The following is a 19,877-nucleotide window of genomic DNA, read 5'->3' as shown; positions in this document are numbered from 1 at the left end:
ACTAATATTTTGAAATAACAATAAGGATGAGGTGAAGTAATAATAATCAATAAGTCCTTAGAACGACCAATGCTACTCTAGGTCAACGGTCCTACAGTCAGCAAGCCTTTGATACCACTTATGTCACACCTAGTTTTTGAAGGTAAACCGAATGCGAACCATGTACGTGCCAGGATCAGAAATTCACATACACAACGATTACATAAATGACTCATCATAGCACAATGCTTCGAATAACAATAAAGAATAAGTAATAATATTAAAAACTAGAGTCATTTACATAATATAAATCGAAGTGCACAAAATCGAAACGTAGCCAACGTAAATTAACCCACCACAGGCAGCTGACTAGGGGAGGTCGCTAGCCTAATCCTCGAACTCATCGAAGTCCTATAACTCCTAGAGATCCGCCTCAACAACTTTCTCCTTCTTTCCCTGAGCATAGATTGCACCAAAGGCATCCTGGTGTTTTGTGAAAGCAAGGGTGAGTACACATCAACGTACTCAGCAAATGTCCCGTTTGGCTGAGGTGGACTAGCTTTATGTGGGGTTAGGGTCAAAGCAGTTGCTTTTAGTTTGTTAGGTATTTATTATTAGTAGAAGCCAAGTTTTAGCAATAACCACCCTGTGAATCATTTCCTCTTCGAGGAACATCATTATCATCATTGTAACCAAAACCATAAATAGAACCATAATATCTCGAACCATCAGTATCTCTAATCAAAGAGGATCCAAGGCCGCTCTTAACCGTGAGCACGGCTGATATATCAGTTTCATTCCCCTGTAGAGGTCGCAGACTTTACCCATGAGCCGTGATTCCCTTTCTGCCCGGGGTTCTAGCCTCCCCATTGATCACTTCCGAGGTGATCCTGCAGGGTTTCACTACGTATCCTTTACAAAGATTTCCCAGAGGTCATAGCCGCCCGTTAGGTTTCTCCAGATTGATAAACACAATACTTCTCCCCACAGGAAGGGTGACTAACAAAACCAAATTGAAAGAACCTCGGCAACCAGCCTCGGCAGAGCAAGTATTGTGCCCAGACCCCATTGACGGTCCAACGGCAAAGCCAACTACACCTCAAGTTCCTCTAATTAATCAGCTAAGGCGTCTCATTCCACCCTCATGGTTGCACTGTTATCCCGGGTGGTCACTCCACGAACAGGTCCTTACGGAGAGGTACTCAGGAAAACAGCCCGAGTCCCCTAAAGTATCACAGATTCATCATCGTAATCAAAATAACATCATCGTATCATAAGTATTCACATCATGTTCATTGATTAAGTTAAAGCAATAGCATAAAGCTAACCATGATAACCCAAAAGGTAAACAAGGGTAAGATAAATACAGGCTAGTCAATCCTTAGGTTTCAATAAAGTAATGCGGGATGGTGAATTATAAAGTATGTAGGACATAATAGATCAGAGGACACTTGCCTTCACCAAACAAATGCTCAGGGTCTTCAACATTGTAGAACTCAAAGAGCCTGATCACTTGGTCGTCGAAGCTTGACTGTCGATTCACCGAAGCTCAGAAACAGATCGCGTTCTATTCGCAACGCGAGCAAAGACGAACGGGCACAAGCAAACAAACATACATATGTATAAGAACATTACACCATACAAAGGAAAACATTATAAAACATGCAGTACGAAATAGAGCTCGCTTCCACGGTCACGAGAGGAAAAAACACGATAGTCGGAGCTACGGCCGAGAAGTTATCGCGTTTACGCTAAAAATATTAGTTAGAACATTTAATTCGACATCATCCAATAAAGTTATTCTAGGGATGGGATCATACATTAAATGGGGTTGGGTATACAAAGTTAGGCACTTGGATGTTCATTAGGGATTTCACCTTTATTTTATTTCTAATAAAATTCTATAGCCTAACTCTAACCTAGAGACCAACTATAAAATTGAGACATAGAAATAGTGTATGAACATAATTTAAACAGATAGAAAATAACATAATGAACATTTTTCAATTTGAACCATCCAATTTGGAGTTCATATGCAAAAGTTATGAAATTTGTAAGTTTTAGAATTCAAAAACCCTAATTTGGACACATTTTACTAATTAAATAAAAACCTAGGGTTCTCCCGAGAGGAAAAAACACGATAGTCTTAGTAAATTACTTACTTAAATAAAGTTATTCTAGGGATGGGATCATACATTAAATGGGGTTGGGTATACAAAGTTAGGCACTTGGATGATCATTAGGGATTTCACCTTTATTTTATTTCTAATAAAATTCTATAGCCTAACTCTAACCTAGAGACCAACTATATAATTGAGACATAGAAATAGTGTATGAACATAATTTAAACAGATAGAAAATAACATAATGAACATTTTTCAATTTGAACCATCCAATTTGGAGTTCATATGCAAAAGTTATGAAATTTGTAAGTTTTAGAATTCAAAAACCCTAATTTGGACACATTTTACTAATTAAATAAAAACCTAGGGTTCTCCCTTCAAGAACCTAGGGGCTCGGTTGTAAGGGCTAAGGATGGCTGGTTCTAATCCTAGGAAACCGAGGGGGTTTTAAGCAAACTGTCCGCGGCAAAGGGGTATCGGGGCTTCTCGGCCGCCCAATTAGAGACGAACGATGGAGATTAGAAGCGGGGCACACAGAAGTGGGCGCAAGGACTGACCAGCGGGGCCCACGGGTCATCTACCCAGGACGGACCCTGTGCGTGATGCGAGCGCGGGCGCGCTCTGATGGACGGGGCCCACGAATCAGCGGCCCATAGAGGGAGGGAGAGAGGATATGCGTGGGGAGGCTGCCAGGCATGGTCCACCGGTCGGGATCGCCGTCAACCTCGCCCGCGCGCATGGTGTGAGCGCCATGGCCAGAGCCGGCGGCGTCACGTGGGGCAGAGAAGGACATGGGGCGGTGGTCGTTGGCCGGAGAGCGCCGACACGACGGCGCAGTGTCATTGCCGATGACCACTGGTGGCTACTCAACGGAGAAGGGGGCGGGGAGAGAGAAAGAGAACTATGACGGGGAAATTCACCTCTGGTGAGGCGCGGTTGGCAGCGGAGCTCCGATCGTCTGTGGTGGATCACGGTCAGGAATGGCGGAGGGGCTTCGCCGTGGAGGATTTGGGGCGCAGACGGCTCGGCGGCGGAGGAGCCCGACGAGCTTGAAAATGGGCACACGTAGCTCGGGTGGGGGCACTGAGACGAGGAGAGTGAGGCGGGGACGGAAGTGGGCATGTGCAACGGCTTAAAAAAGAGGTCAGGGTGGTGGTTTCGCGCAGAGGCGCGATGTGGGCATGACCACCTCGACATGTGTGCACGCGACCCACGCGGGCGAGCGGTTGAAGGAGAGAAGGGGGCTGCCAGGTGGGGCCAGGGGGTTAGCGTCGACGTGCAACGGGCAGGCGACGGGGCGCCAACAGGTAGGGCCCGAGGGTAGAGAGCCAGAGCGAGCACGCGGGGGCGAGCGGGTTGGCAACGACAAGACGGTCCCACTGGTCAGAGAGAGAGAGGGGGAAATAGGCGCGCCGCTGGAGTGGGACGAGTGGGCCAAAAGGCTGGGGAGAAGGGGGTTCTGGGCTTCTTTTGCTTTTTCTTTTATTCTAAATTTCTATTTCCTTTTCTTTTTGTTTTCTCCTTTTGAATTCAAATACAACCAAACCACAAATTCAAATTTGAATATTTCAAACATGTGCATCAACCAAAAACAAAGTTTAAGCTCAGCATGATGCAAGATTTCATGTCTCCCCTAGGGTTTAATCTACTAAAGTATTAATACATCTCCATCTAAATAATCAAACCTCTACTAAAATGAAGAGAAAAAGGAAACTATAGATATGAGAAGAGAGGTAACACCATAATTTGGTAGATACTAGAGAATAAATTTTATACCCCCAAATTCAGGGTGTTACAAAAGTGAGAAGTTGGTTGGTTCATTTAGTCTGACCATCTATCTACGGGTGATAAGCTGGACTAAAATTCAAGTGCATGCCCAAGGCTTCATGCAGCTGCTGCCAAAAGTGAGAAGTGAATTGTGTTCCCTAATCTGACACTATCTTCTTGGGTACTCCATGCAAGCATACAATCCGGAACATGTATAACTCTACCAACACTGCACTGTTGTAGCTGGTCTTGACTGGTATGAAATGAGCCGCCTTTGTTAGACGGTCCACTACTACCCAGATGGAGTCATAGCCGACTCAAGTGCGAGGCAAGCCAACTATTAAGTCCATCCTGATCTCATCCCACTTCCATTGAGGAATCTGCAACGACTGCAACAAACCTGCGAGCCTTTGATGCTCTGCCTTAATTCTCTAGCAACTGTCACATATGGCAACATACTCTGCGATCTCCCTTTTCATACCATACCACCAGAACCTTTTCTTCAGGTCTTGGTACATCTTCTCGCTTCCAGGGTGTATTGAATAGGTTGTTTCATGGTCTTCCTTGAGGATCAGCTCTTGGATCGACTTGATGTCAGGAACACATAGCCTATCTTTGAACCATACCACACCTTCCGCGTCTTCCCAAAAGTCTTTGCCTTTTTCGTCTAGGATCAGCTGCTGAATCTCATTGATCTTCTCATCATTTTTCTGCTTATCTTTGCTATCTCGTTCTAGAGTGGGTTCTAGCTCAACTGTCACTCCCTAAGTGCTGTTTAGAAATTCGAGACTCAGCCTGTCAAATTCCTTCGCTAGTTCATATGGCATTGGGCGAGCGACCATCATGTTGAATCGACTCTTCCTTCTCAAAGCATATGCAACCACATTAGCTTTGCCTGGGTGATAATGTATCTCCATCTCATAGTCTTGGATCAACGCCAGCCATCTTCATTGCCTCATGTTTAGCTCTAACTGGGTGAATATATACTTAAGACTCTTGTGGTCCATGTAAACATCACACTTCTACCCATATAGATAGTGCCTCTAGGTCTTCAATGCATGAACCACTACTACCAATCTCCATCACATTCTTCCTTCTTGCATTAGCACACATCCCAATCCAGTGTACGATGCATTGCAATACACTGAGAATGGCTTGTGAACATCAGGTAGGATTAACACAGGTGTTGTAGTCAACTTCTTTTTCAACGCTTCAAATGATTCCTGACACTCTAGGGTCCACTTGAACTCGACTTTCTTTGCTAGCAAGCTGTCATTGGTCTGACAATCTTGAAGAAACCTTTAATGAAACACTGATACTATCTGTCCATTCCAATGAAACTCTTGATTCCACAGACATCTCTTGGTGCTTTCCAGTCTAGAATATCAGCCACCTTCTTTGGATCCACAGCTAACCCATCTTGGTTTATGATATGACCCAAGAATAGGACTTCACTAATCCAGAACTCACACATGCTTAGCTTGGCATACAACTGATGTTCCCGTAACCATTGCAATACCATCTTCAAATGCTCCTCGTGCTCTTCCTCATTCTGAGAATATATGAGGATATCATTGATGAACACCACTACAAACTTGTCAAGATAGTCCATGAACACAATGTTCATCAAGTACATGAAGAAAGATGGCGCATTTGTCAATCTGAAGGACATGACTGTATACTCATATAGCCCATACTTGGTGATAAATGTCGTATTTCGTATATGCGAAGGCCGGGTCCTAAGTTGATGGTAACCTGACCTCATATCTATCTTTGAGAACACACCGACTCCTCTCAACTGATCAAACAGGTCTTCTATCCTTGGCAGGGGGTAATGTTCTTGATGGTGACTTTGTTCAGAGATCTGTAGTCTATACACATTCTTTTGGTCACATCTTTTCTTCTCCACGAACAGAACTGGAGTGGCCCAAGGCAAAGTACTTGGTTAGATGTAACATTTCTCCAACAGCTCGTCGATCTGCTTCTTGAGTTCCACCCATTTTGGTCTAGACACTCTATAATCTCTCTTACAAATAGGGGCGGTGCCAGGTTCAAGCTCTATAGCAAACTCGACCTTCCGCTCGGGTGGCATGCCTGGTAACTCCTTAGGAAACACGTCGGGAAACTCCGACACAACTCTAAGAAGAAAGATATATGTCAAATCCTCTTGGACTACGAGGTCTTTGGTTGGCAATTGCTCTTTTGGCACTCGCAAACATTTCTTACAAGGATGAAGCAATTGTATCCATGGCAACAGGTATAGTTTCATTTAGTTCAAGTTTGATTTATTCTAAATAGTCCACCCTTAATATTATCGCTACAGAGTTCATAGAGATCGCTCAAACAAGAGCGAAATAATTAGGTGACGTTTCCAATTCGCATTAATCGATTAATTTTAAACCTTAAAACTTTAGTCGTCGACTTCTAATAAATCTTGTTTGGGACAAAATCGGAGGACTGAACTAAGTTTCTAAATTTGTATTTGCACAATTGATGAATTTTAAATAATCACAGGACTCGCTAATTTTCGAAACAAATACGTTCTGAACTTCATGAAAACTTTAGGAAGAGTCTAGATAGACATTGACAGATCCGATATTAAAATCGTGATAGGCGAAAATGATCAGGATATTGAAATTGATATCCTCATCGACATCCCGTGCTTAAGTCGATATTCATCGTTAACATATAGTAATACCTAGGGTGTTACAATCTCCAAGGTAAAGAGGCCTACTCAGAGCACTATTCTAACACTAAGCAAGATACTACTGAGGTAGCCATGTAGGATGCTGCACAACGTGCACTTTCACAGTCATTGTTCAGTGGGGTGGCTGACGGTCTCGACCTGAAGTACTACCCCCATCATTCGACTGGTAGTACCGGGAGTGTGATTGTCTCACCTGTTGGTGAGGGCAATCCAGGTTGAGCAGCATGGTCAACCTGGTCGCTGTGCTCAACACCGAGCTGGACGATGCGCTTGACGAGTTAGGCAAGGCTCGTGCGGAGATCGTGGAGCTGTGTGCTGAGCGCGTGGAGCACCGCCATCAGGAGGATGGTTCCCCCGCCCTTGTTGGGACTCAGCACCCTTACTGCTCACCGCCCCGTGGTCATCATGCCTATGGCACCCCTGACTGCAGGACCAAGATAGACTTGGATCCTTAGACCGCTAGTGTCGAAGTTTGTAATAAATGTTTAAGTCAGATGTCTTAGTCTTAGTCAGTCATAGTTAGTCAGGGTAGTTTGCTTATCATGTGTTTCTATGTTTGTCATGGTGAACTCATGTTAGATCTGGATCTTCGTAATGATTGTCACCAAAATATGGGTGTCCCCAGCAATTTGGCTTAGTTATTAAAGTTAATAAAGTTAGTCGTTTAGTTGGGCAACCTTTTACTTCTACTTTCCTCTTTATCTGAGAAATTGTGTTGGCTATGTTGAGATTCAGTGAAGATGCTCGTTTGCTCAGTGTTATGAAGACCTCTATGTACCTTTTCTTATGCTGAAAGAATGTGAGATCAATTCTAATGTGTGAATGCCTTCCACAGATGTCTGACAATAGGCACCGAGGCGGGAGGCGTACCCAGCAAGAGCAGCAAGCCCCACAGGATGAGGCACCCGAGTCGTTGCCTCCACCACCACCCCCAATGTCAGTGGAGCAGATGTTCTTCATGCAGACCCAAGTAGTCCAAGCAATCGGACAGACCCTGGTAGCCATGCAACAAGCTCAACAACAACCCAACCTCAGCCACAAGTTCATATGCCGCAGATGCCAAGAGACAAGCATGTGGAGTTCATGAGAGGTCATCCCCCTGTGTTTGACCACTTTGCAGAGCCCATGGATGCGAAGACTGGTTGCGCACAGTAGAGCGAGAGCTGCACACTGCCCAATGCAACGACAGAGAAGTTTTTGCATGGTCCCCGTCTGCTAAGGGGAGCAGCTCAGTTCTAGTGGGAGTCCTACCTCGCCACCCATGCCAACCCTAAAGCTATCACCTGAGTGGAGTTTAGAGACAACTTCTACCAGTACCACGTTCCAGAAGGCCTGATGATAGTGAGGAAGGAAGAATTTCTAGCATTGAAGCAAGAACCACTATCTGTAAGTGAGTACATGAACAAATTTCTGCAACTATCTCGCTATGCACCCGAGGATGTCAACAATGATGCATAGAGGCAATACAGTTCTTGAGAGGTTTGGTTGCACTACCATTTGATGAACCATACCTTCCCTACCTTCCAACATCTGATTGATAGAGTAATAATGACTAAGAGGAAGCGTCAGGAGATGGAAGATCGGAAGCAAAAATTGGTGGACCCCAGGACGGGAGCAGCAGTCATCCCTGTTTCTCAGGCAATCCACCTTAGCAGTTCAAGGAGAGTAACCCTTAGGGACATCAGCACCAGAATCAACATTCACATCAGCAGCAATTCCAGAGGCAGTTCCCTTAGCAGCAGTAGTACCGCCAACACAACCAACCGGGAGGAAGTCAGTATCAGAGGCAAAGTAGTTAGGCACCTCGCCTTCCTGCCCCAGCAACCAATCAGAGCAACCAGACAGCCCCAGCACAAGGAGGAGGCCAAGGATGCTTCCATTGTGGAGAGGAAGGTCACTGGGCGATGCAATGCCCAAAGAAAGCAGCTCAGCAGCAATCATTTTCCTACACCCCAGCAAGATAAGGAGCACCACAACAGGCATCAGGAGACCGTAGCCAGGCCAGCAACTGTGGAAAGGTGAACCACTTGGAGGCCGAATCAATCTAGGATGCACGAGATGTGGCAGTAGGTACGTTTTCAGTCGAATCCTATCCAGCAAAAGTACTATTTGATACTGGTGCCACACATTCTTTTGTTACTACATCATGGGTAGAAGCATATAACATCCCCGTAGAACCAATTATTCCACCTCTAAGGGTTAATTCAGTTGGGGATAAGGTTCGGTCAGATAAGATGTGCTCAAATCTAAGGATTGAAATAAGGGGGATAGATTTCCCCGCTAACCTAGTAGTAATGGGTACTCAAGTGATAGATGTCATCCTAGGGATGAATTGGCTGCACAAGAACCAAGCAACCATCAGCTGCGACAAGAGGACAATGAAGTTAGTGTCCCCATCTGGGGAAGAGATAGTAACTGAACTGATCATGCCTGATCTGGAGGAAGGAGCCTGTCACCATATGTCCGTAGATGGTAAAGAGGCCAATCCGCTTGAGGCCATCAGAGTTGTGTCGGAGTTTCCCGACGTGTTTCCTAAGGAGTTACCAGGCATGCCACCCGAGCGGAAGGTCGAGTTTGCTATAGAGCTTGAACCTTGGCACCACCCCTATTTGTAAGAGAGATTATAGAGTGTATGTACCAAAATGGGTGGAACTCAAGAAGCAGATCGACGAGCTGTTAGAGAAAGGTTATATCAGACCAATTAATTCACCTTGGGCCGCTCCAGTTCTATTCGTGGAGAAGAAAGATGGGACCAAAAGAATGTGTATAGACTACAGATCTCTAAACAAAGTCACCATCAAGAACATTACCCCCTGCCAAGGATAGAAGACCTGTTTGATCAGCTGAGAGGATCGATGTGTTCTCAAAGATAGATATGAGGTCGGGTTACCATCAACTCAGGATCCGACCTTCAGATATACCAAAGACGACATTTATCACCAAGTATGGGCTATATGAGTATACAGTCATGTCCTTCAGATTGACGAATGCGCCATCTTTCTTCATGTACTTGATGAACAGTGTGTTCATGGACTATCTTGACAAGTTTGTAGTGGTGTTCATCGATGATATATTCATATATTCTCAGAATGAGGAAGAGCACGAGGAGCATTTGAAGATGGTCCATACAACCCTGAAGGACATGACTGTATACTCATATATTTTATCCCAAACTTTGCTTATGAAAGAACAACGTAGTACAAACTTTGCTTCTTTTTCTGTCCCTCCTAAAGGTAATTTTATAAGTACTATCTTGTGAACTCTAGTTATTTATATTTATAATGGTAATTTAATTTCATTTTTCAGATAAGTACTACCTTGTGGACTCAGGATATCCAAACTGAACTAGATACCTTGCACCTTTCAAGGGAACTACGTACCATATACTAGATTTTCGTCATCATCGTGGACGTACACCGCAAGGGAAGCATGAGATATTCAACTTCTTGCACTCATCTCTCCACAATGTCATCGAGCGAGCATTTGGGGTCCTCAAGCAAAAATGGCGCATATTGAAAGACATGCCAAATTTCTCAGTTGAAAAGCAGAAAGAGATCATTATAGCTTGTTTTGCATTACATAATTTTATTCTTGATAGTCAGTTGCATGATAAGGAGTTTTAGAGGTGTGACGCAGAAGACGAGTACATGCCTAGAGCATCAAATGTTGATGATCAATCTCACAATGGTGGTAATGAGGTAGAGGTAGAGAACAAAGATACTATGAACACCATTCGTGATAGGATAACTACTTCACTAGCTAATGCAAGGAGCGATATAAGCTAGGTATGTATATGACATGTCTTTTGTGATGAACATTGCACTTATTTATAAATGTAATAATTAATTTTATATGCAGAGATCACATTATTATGATTATTTTGCATATAAACAACATATCAAAACCTTAGGCCATTACAAATAATTTATATCAAATCCATAGTTTCACATCAGGTTCAACAAACAACTTTTAGCCTTTTCATAACTAACAACTCAATAGTTTTTCTGAACCAAATGACTATCTTATGGCATTTGAAAACTATCTTTTGTTGCATTAGACAATTATATAATTCAAATCTTGTCATTATGTTTAAAATATTGTGTTGACTTATTGTATAATCTAAATTTATGCTATATTATCATGTTGATATATCTTCTATTAAATGCTAATGTGTAATTGTATTACGTGAACTAAATTACATTAAATAATAATTAATTGATGCATTATTTGACAGATATTCGTATCCAAACAAATAATATTTATATCCGTCATTTAAACGTCCTATTCGAACAAATAATATCTATATATATGACGTTTATACATTCGAATAAATATCTAGTCTTTCTAACTATTTGTATTCTATACCAAATTCAAAATATATTGGCTATCTATCTCTATCGGCCCATTTTCACGCGATTCACAACTTCCCTACTTAGACTGTCCGCAACGCACTGCCCTAGAGCTCCCTTCTCCTATTATTGTGCTCATGCAAGAGGCAAAAATCACCCCCTTCCTCCCGCATCGCCTCTCTCTGCAGTGCCCCCTACCTAGCGTTCCCCTTCTCTCACACTAGATCAGGCGGGGCACTATTCATCCCCTGTCCTTTCCTCTGGAGGATGGCAGCGAGCGCGCCTTGGCGAAGAAACCTCCCGCTCTGTTCCTTCTGTAGAACCATGGTATAGGTTTTTAAACTATGATTTGTTGACAAATCTTTGCTACTAGACTCCTTAAGTAATCAAGTGTTCCATTGTATACTTAATTATGGTTTTTTAAAATTTAGAAATTGAATAATACGTAATTTTACGCATTATGTGCCCCACAATAATTTATGGAGATTATATATCTAATTGAAAAATTAAATCAATTATTCAACGGATTTGTACGTTAAGAAAATAAAAATTGAAAAAATATGGTAGTTGATATATATATATATATATATTTATGAGCAGGGGATATATAGGGGAATATATAGGAGAAACAGTTGCGGGAAGATTGAATATAGGGGAGGGAAAATTTAGGGCCGCAGCGCATGCCGCCGCCCGCCCCCTCCCTTTCGTATGCCGGCTATAGGAGCTGAAAATCGCTGCAGCGCTGCCCCGGCAGGGCTCCTACCTGGAGGTCCGCTTCTCTCTCCCCATCGTTTTGGTGTGCGTGTGGCTGCCCTCCAAACACGGTTGACGTGGGCTCACTTTTAATTATTAATGAAAAATAGATATAGAAAATGATATTTTATAGTTGTAGTGGGGTATAGAGGAATATTTAGGTGGAACCGCCGTATGAGATGAAAAAGAAACAGATAAATTATTTATGATGTGACAAAAAAAAATGATATAAGGAGAATTTTAGAGCGAGCCGATGGGGGTAGTGTTACGCCACTCATTCCAAGAGGCAGCCGCGGTCTCCTCTCCACCCCGGCCGCCGGCCGCCCCCACAGTGCCGTACCCCGACCAGCCATGCGCATCTTCGTGCTGTCCGGGCAGAGTAACATGGCCGGCCGCGGCGGCGTACACCACAAGCACTGGGACGGCGTGGTGCCCCCAGAATGCGCGCCGGATCCGTCCATCCTCCGCCTTTCCTCGGCGCAGCAGTGGGAGGAAGCCCGCGAGCCGCTCCACGCCGACATCGACACAACCAAGACCTGTGGCATCGGGCCCGGGATGGCATTCGCCCGCGCTGTGCTCTCGAGCCTGCAGGAGGACACCCCTGGCGCGGCGGCCCAGATCGGGCTCGTGCCGTGCGCCGTTGGCGGGACGGCCATCCGGGAGTGGTCCCTCGGGAAACATCTGTACGAGCAGATGGTATCCCGGGCGCGCGTCGCGACCTTGTACGGCGAGATCGAGGCCATCCTATGGTACCAGGGAGAGAGCGACGCCGAATCCGATGCCGACACGAGTGCCTACTTGGAGAACGTCGAGAGGCTCATCTGTAATGTCAGGGCAGATCTTGGGATGCCGCAGTTACCCTTTATTCAGGTGATGGTCTTGTTCCTGCTCCTAACATCCTTAGTGTGGTGCTTTCTGATTCTAGCCAGGTTTCTGTCATGGATTTAACTAAATTTGATTGACAGGCATGGTATGAGTTTCCCAAAGTTTACAATTTATAGTCTTGTAGTCTAGTATAATCTTTAATACCTAGATGGTTTCAACTTTCAAGTAACGGTAGTACAATTTTTTAAGGAGGGTATTGTCGTGCCATTGTTGAGTGCTCTATGGTATTGGAGAATATCATAGTATTTTTGTCAAGAAGTATTTTTCAAGTTTTGAGGGAAGGGGGTGTTTGGAAGCAAGTATTTTTCAAGTTTTGAGGTAAAACCATGGTATTGTAGAATATCATAGTATTTTTGTCAAGAAGTGTTTGGCTACATTGTAAAATACTCTGTTTTGAATACCATGTTTTTGTAGATGCCATGCTATTTTTGGAGCATTTGAAACTACACTCCATTCCAAAGTTTTTGTCTATGACTAGCCTTCCACATGTATACTAAATATCATGGTTTGAGATACTTTGTCTCTAAATACGTATAGCTAAGAGTGATGTAAAAGAATACTATTGTTGTGTCATAACATCTTAAAATCGTAGTATTCCAAAGCCATGGTTTTGAAATACTTTGCTTCCAAACACGCCCTTACTTATTTAGACCATTTATGATTAGTTCTCATATTGCCAATTTTTTATACTCTGTACTAGGGATGGCAATCGGGTGGGTAGTACGTGGATATATAGTTCGTGAATCCATACCCGCGTGACAAAACCCAACCCATACTCGTGCCCATAAACGTTCGTAGGTATGGATCTCTACCCATACCTGTACCCGCCGGGTATCTGCTATCCGGCAGATATCCATTACCCGCACGCCCACTACAATTTTAGCATTCAACACCAAACAACAATTTAATCACATTTCAAAAACAATCATCATTCCAGCAGCATCAAAAGATAATTTCAGCATCAAACGACATGTCATGGATAAAAATTGAAAAATGAGAATTTAGGATAATATATTAAATTCAGATGACCCACATGTTAAATATCCATTGGGTTATCCATACCTGCGAAAATATTATCCGCGGATACCTTATTATATCCATAACCGTACCGCGGATACCAAATTCTACCGTACCTGTCAGTACCCTGAAACAGGGGTACCCCTTACTACAGTATGAAGGCGCGGTGCCCGCGCGGCTATCTCTAGTCGCGTGGTGAACAGCACCCGACCCCACCACGTGGACGGCTCCGGGGCCGCCACGTGGCCAGAGAAGACGATATACTTCAAGGTATCAACAGTGGGTCCGGACCCCACGGGAAGGTGCCAGACCCCTGTATATACGGACCGGACCTCCGGGTAAGGTCCAGGACCTCCACGGGCGCGAACCGAACCCCTGGGACGGGTCCCGGATCCCTCTGTGTCCGGGGATTCCGGGACAAACAATACCCAGGCCTTAATCAAGGCCAGGCGGAGGTCCGGAGCTGACACGTGTCCGGACCATGCCGCGTATGCTTTTGCTCCCCGCTTAGGCGGAGCCCCGATGCTGCCACGTTGCACGGTGCACGTGACGTAAGCCAACGGGAGGAGCCTGACGTAAGGCCTCTGGGCCGCGCGCCTCTGCATTTATTGCGGATAAGGCGTGCCGCCTGTCCATTCCACTGGCAGGTGATGTGCCGTCTCGGCATTTAATGAGCCCTTTCCATTCCACTGGCAGGCGATGTGCCACCTCAGCATTTAATGTGCCCTGTCCACTCCGCTGGCAGGCGGCGCCAGGCCATCCCGCAGGCGACGTGCCTGTCCATTCCATTGGCGGGCAGTACGCCCGTGCTGCGGCGTACACTATGCTCATCATCACTCGCGCGTTACCGAGGAAGCAGCGCGGCATATCAATACTATATGCACTACGGACATTATGGCGCTCGGAGATCACCCTGGCGTTACATGCATTAGTTACTTCCTTCCATTTTGCCCCTGGGCCCACATGTCGGGGCTCAGTATCCTTGTATGTGTCCCCCCCTTAAGCTATAAAAGGGAGGGCACACCACGTTACAAGACAGGCACAAGCTCACTTAGACTCTCAAACTCACAAGTTCATACAAGCTCTCAAGCTCAATACAGCACACAGTGGAGTAGGGTATTACGCTCCGGTGGCCCGAACCACTCTAAACCATTGTGTGTTCTTGTGTTCATCCCGAATCCATCTAGCAGACAAAACGCTTAGGCCCCCTCCTCATCTAAGGATTTAGGGCAGGTGCGTTCCGCCACCCGACCGGAGAATTTCCTCTCCGACAGTACCCGTATCCAATGGATAATTATCCGCGGTTATTTACCCATACCCGTACCAATTACCATCCCTACTCTGTACCATTTGTTGTCGATAATATTAGTGAACGGAGCAGACTTCGTCATGGTTCAACATAACATATTGTGAATTGTTGTCACCATGTGGTATTTGGATCACATGTACAACATTCTGAATTATAATAAGCCTGAATACAAAACCACATGCTTATTATGGTAGTAAAATCAGAAATGCTCATGTTTGCTGACTAGTTCTTTGAACTTCAACTCCAGATTTTGTAGTCATAGGGTTGCAGAAAACACCACCCTAACCAAATTGTAGGCCATGGGATCCAAAAATCTCTTGGCTCATGATCCTCTCTATTCTTTAGATTGGTTCATTGAAATCATTTGTTTCTCAAATACATAGGAGAGAAGTATACCTTTGTACTAAGAGAGGGAAAAACGGTACCTTACAAGATAAAAACAAACCTCCTCACTCTAGACCGAGCCATAAGGAGGCTTTGATGTTACATGATTAAGAAAAAAAATAAAAATACAAAAGATCGGACCTAACCATGCCACAACACCTTCACCTATGGTTTCGAGACCTTGCACTCTCGTGAAGCACCAAAGGTGATGTTCATGTTCTTCTCCGAATGATTGAAGAGTAACACTCAAATTTGTGCTGGATCCTTAAAAAATCAATGGAGTTTCTATGCTTTCAATGTAGCTAAGCTCATAAAACAACCACCATGTTGATGCCCTCCCTTTTCTCCTTTGAAACTCGTTTGTTGATATTATGCCACCAATCTAGAAAGTTTGCTCATTACTATTCAGCACACATGTCTCAAAACCCAATGACTCCACAACTCTGAACCAAAAATCCTGAGGAAACACATATGAGGTTAGTAGGTGTTGGATGTTGTTGGATAATTGATTTCAATCCCCTGAAGGTGTTGAGAATCAAGGCAACACAAGTTAGGAATGAGGACATTCGTCATGAGTTTAACACTTCTTTAGAGTGTTAACGCGAAGGATGAAGGTCTTCGGGTAAAAATGTAAATAGAAATGATGTGTAATGGAATAACACAGTACAATGGTGTATGCGAACTTATCTCCTTTGCCTTAGCATTTTCATTATGCCTCCCATTACACCAAATAAATTTACAAGCATACATTTGACTCCTTGACAAAGGGTGGTACGAAGGTTCTTCGAAGGTTGAGCGACACGAAGCTACGATCCTCGAAAAGGTACTTTATGCAGGTCACTGTTCATCTATTTATAGGGGAGATGAATCACCTTTGTACAGATGTACAATAATGCCCATCAAGGTTTTATACACACTATTTACAAACGGTATTAGGGCAATAGCGTATTTTCTCTGTCCTCGGCTATGCGGGCTTCGACCGTCATTATTTAGCAGCTTCTCCTTTGGGTTGCATTCGAAGTTGTCGACTTCGGCTGTTGTCCTCGTTGCTTGCACACAGACGAAACTTTTCTGCACACTGCTTCGGTTGAAGCCAGGTTAGCTTCGTCCGCTAGTGAAAATGTTCCTGGAACACACTTGTTCGTGCCGAAGCAGCATGTTAATCAGGTGATCTTCGACATAAGAGGCCCCCAATAGATGTTTTGTTTAGTTTTCAGTTTTCAAAAATTAAGGTCGGTTTAGATGCCAATAGATAGCAATCTATATTATATTGTGAACATAAACCAGGTTAACTCATTGCCCAAATAGTAAATTGTGGGGGTATCAATTTGGGTTGCAAGTAGTCAACCTATCAACACTCATCAATTAGTTTGTGTACATTGAGATCGAACTTTTGAAAATGAACCTGCAACTGACAATTTGGGCTGCACGAAATCAACCTATCAACGTTCATCATTGGTTTATGTACATTGAGATTGAACTTCTGAAAATGGCAAAGATATGCTGTCTAATCAGTTTTCATAATCCAGTGCAATTTGTAAATATAGTACATATTAGTAGCGAATGATGTGTTCTGGAATTACACACAAACCTATCCTCAACCATATTATGCAGCTATAGCAAAAAATAATTAAATTCATTTTAAGATGACACTTAGAATGACACTCAAAATAACGGAATTGATAAAAGTACAGGTACAATTAAACAGTGCAATCTTATGCAGGATTCAAGCAGCTTGCAGGCTGTCATAGGTTCATCATTGAATCTTTAGTAGCTTTTCATTTTTTTCTGAAATATAGAATGCATCATCGTTTTAACTTCACACATATTTTTTTCTTATATTTTGTAGCTTGCCATCAGAATTTGTTTCATCATGCTATAAACAAAAAAATTGCTCAATTCTTAACTGGTAAAGTAATGTTTTTTACTTGCTACTTGTGATATTTAAGCACTAGAATTTGCAATTATGTTATTTAAGTAAAACAAGAATTGATTTCAATATTGATACCTTGTCCTTTTCGCATTAAGCAACCATCCTTTATTTTCCTAGATACTCCTTGAATGTCTAGTACCTTTTTCTATATCAATATCTTTTATTATGAAGGGCATGTCTAGTAAAGTGGTTAGAGCTGTCTCACTAAGTCAACAGGTGCCGTGTTTGAGGAGTCTCTCCTCATCGTCTAGGCTCTAGGAGGCTTTGAAAGTGGGTCTATCTAAGATTGTTTATGATCTGACCAGGTTGCACTTGCATCTGGGAATAAAAGGAACATTGAAAAAGTCAGAAATGCTCAATTTAGTGTTAATTTGCCCAATGTTGTAACTGTGGATCCGATGGGTATGGCACTGAATGAAGACAAGTTGCATCTTACCACCGAGTCACAAGTAAAACTTGGCAAAATGCTGGCAGAAGCGTACATTTTGAACTTCTCTACATCAACTTGTTAGGTGAATACAAGGTACAATTCTTTCAGATTCTTCTATATACCATGTCCTATTGCACCATTTGTTTCTGCAACTATCTTTCTTTATAAATCCATGTGAGTATTTGGTGATATAAAGAGTAAATGAGTCTTTAATCCACATTAAGTATGCTGACTGTTTCTCAAGGTAGTCTTCAGTGTATTAACCAAAATCATAGTAGTAATTTTTTTGGTTTTTGTTTCATTCCTGGATTTTTTTGCAGTGTCTCAAGATCTTCAATCCACAACAAGTATATTTGATAAGGTCGCCTAGTGACAAGATTACTATGTGCTCAAGCACTTAATCAATCGAAGACATTGTATCTATCTTATGTCCGAGAATACGCTAAAGTGCCTCAATTCTTGTATAGCATTTCAAACTCGCTTCATAACATTTCTTTCATATTGTAATAATGGTTGCAGCCTATGTTTTCTGGTCGCTCGACTAGCTAGTCGAACTTAGGGAACGACCAGATGACTAATCTCGATTAGTCGCCGACTAGGTCGACTAATCGACCTCTGGTTGACCTGGTTGTCGTCCTGTTCATTCAGGTCATTCAGGACGTATATACTATATAGTATATGATTATATAACTATATATGAATGATAGGGTAAACATGACATGAATTCTGCAATATTGAATATTGATTTAAGAAACTGAAAAAGGTATTTGTTTATCCAATCCAAGTATCCAACTGAAAACAGCAAATAAACACTTACTAGTTACTAATACTACCAGTCCCAGATACCACACAACATACATTACCACCCAGTTACCTAAAGAAGATCGTCATCCAACTGAAATTCAACACATGTAGCTCCCCTTCCACCTGATTCTTGTTCGCCTCCATCTGCATCATCATTCATTTGTCTAGGTGTCACTTGTTCTTGTTCATCTTCGGCAGAAGAATTGCCATCTTCTTCACGTATGTCTTGAGATGTAGCTACTGCATTTCTGTGTCCTTTTCTATTTCTAACATAGGTTTGTGTCTGAGTATGAGGCGAGGAACCAGCACTTGCAGCAGCAGCAACAGTCCTAGGCGAATTTCGGCCTCGGAGACCTTGATTTGCACCTAGAGCTTCATCCACAGCACCCCAAATGTTATCACCATCAGATTCTTCTTTAACCCATTCATTTTGCCACAAAAACTCTTCAAGCTTTCCCTTGGAACCTAGCTCTTTTATATTTGTGAACCTATTATCCATCTTCCTGTTGTAGCTTACATAGGCCAATTTATTTAGTCTCTTGTGCTCTAGTCTGTTCCTCTTTTTTTGTATGGATCTACACATGGACATAGTGACATATGAAGGAAACAGATGACACCTAAGAGGGAGGGGTGATTAGGACTTCTAAAACTTTCAATAAACTAGGCCACAAATAAATCCCTAGAGCAAAACCTATGCAATTAATCAAACTAGAATGTGCAAACTAGGTTTTGTCTAAGTGTTGCTATCTCTATCACAATGGCTAAGTTTCAATCTACAACAATATTACTATAAACACAAGATTGAGACTTAAATGCTTAATATAAATGCGGAAGTTAAAGAGCAAGGTTGAGATGCAAACTCTCGTGGATGACGCCGATATTTTTACCGAGGTATCCGGAACCACGCAAGGTCCCGACTAATCCTCGTTGGTGCCCCTATGCAAATGTAAGCCCACGCGAGGGCCAAGCACCTCGGTCGAGTAACTCCGTAGAGAGCCACGGGCCTTCTCCACCCGCAAGTGGTGTTCCGCTTCCGACTCCTCTCGGATGCTCCCCGTCGTCTCCACTATCGAGCTTTCGGTCGAAACATCGCGGGCATCGTTCCCTCCGGTACACGGTGGCGTGACACAAACTCGGTTGTCACGGTATCGCAAGACTCTCGTCCCACTCGGTACAATTACAATGGCTCGCGCAAGAGCCGAGGGGTTGTGTGGTTTTCTAAACTCACTCAACTAACTAGGATTCACCTAGAGCAAGCGCTAATGCGGTCTAACTAACCTAAGCACTTCGCAAAGCACCTACGCTAATCACCGAGTGATTCTATTAAGCACTTGGGTGTTTGAGCACTTGTAAAGGTTTACAATATGACTTGGTATGTTGCTTGGGCTCCCACACCTTATAATGGCCGGTTGGGGGTATATTTATAGCCCCCAACAC

At 43.4% G+C, this 19,877-nt stretch overlaps 1 protein-coding gene across 2 annotated transcripts; it reads left to right on the top strand.

The window, feature by feature from the left end:
- The first annotated feature begins 11,937 nt into the window (after positions 1 to 11,937).
- Positions 11,938 to 18,393, top strand: LOC100280606 (receptor protein kinase-like protein). Of its 2 annotated transcripts, XR_002266950.2 has the most exons (4): positions 11,938 to 12,548; positions 16,041 to 16,096; positions 17,512 to 17,729; positions 17,957 to 18,170. XR_002266950.2 is itself a non-coding variant. In NM_001153524.2 (3 exons), the coding sequence occupies exons 1-2, from the start codon at positions 12,030 to 12,032 to the stop codon at positions 17,716 to 17,718; spliced, it is 726 nt and encodes a 241-aa protein (NP_001146996.2). In that variant the 5' UTR covers positions 11,943 to 12,029; the 3' UTR covers positions 17,719 to 17,729; positions 17,957 to 18,393. The 2 variants fall into 2 exon arrangements, 1 of the variants encoding a protein (NP_001146996.2); NM_001153524.2 differs by lacking the exon at positions 16,041 to 16,096 and having other exon boundaries at positions 11,943 to 12,548; positions 17,957 to 18,393.
- The last annotated feature ends 1,484 nt before the right edge of the window (positions 18,394 to 19,877 follow it).

The sequence above is a fragment of the Zea mays genome, chromosome 2 (genome assembly GCF_902167145.1).
Source record: "Zea mays cultivar B73 chromosome 2, Zm-B73-REFERENCE-NAM-5.0, whole genome shotgun sequence".
In the NCBI taxonomy this organism is placed as follows: domain Eukaryota; kingdom Viridiplantae; phylum Streptophyta; class Magnoliopsida; order Poales; family Poaceae; genus Zea; species Zea mays.
Note: the sequence above shows the minus strand (reverse complement) of the source record. Positions and strands in the feature narration are given on the sequence as shown.

What these genes read in the sequence shown, in the direction of transcription:
- LOC100280606 (NM_001153524.2), top strand. Translation starts at nt 12,030, where the DNA reads ATGCGCATCTTCGTGCTGTCCGGGCAGAGTAACATGGCCGGCCGCGGC. An exon ending in CGCAGTTACCCTTTATTCAG is followed by an intron (nt 12,549 to 17,511) that starts GTGATGGTCTTG and finishes TGATCTGACCAG; the next exon opens with GTTGCACTTGCATCTGGGAA.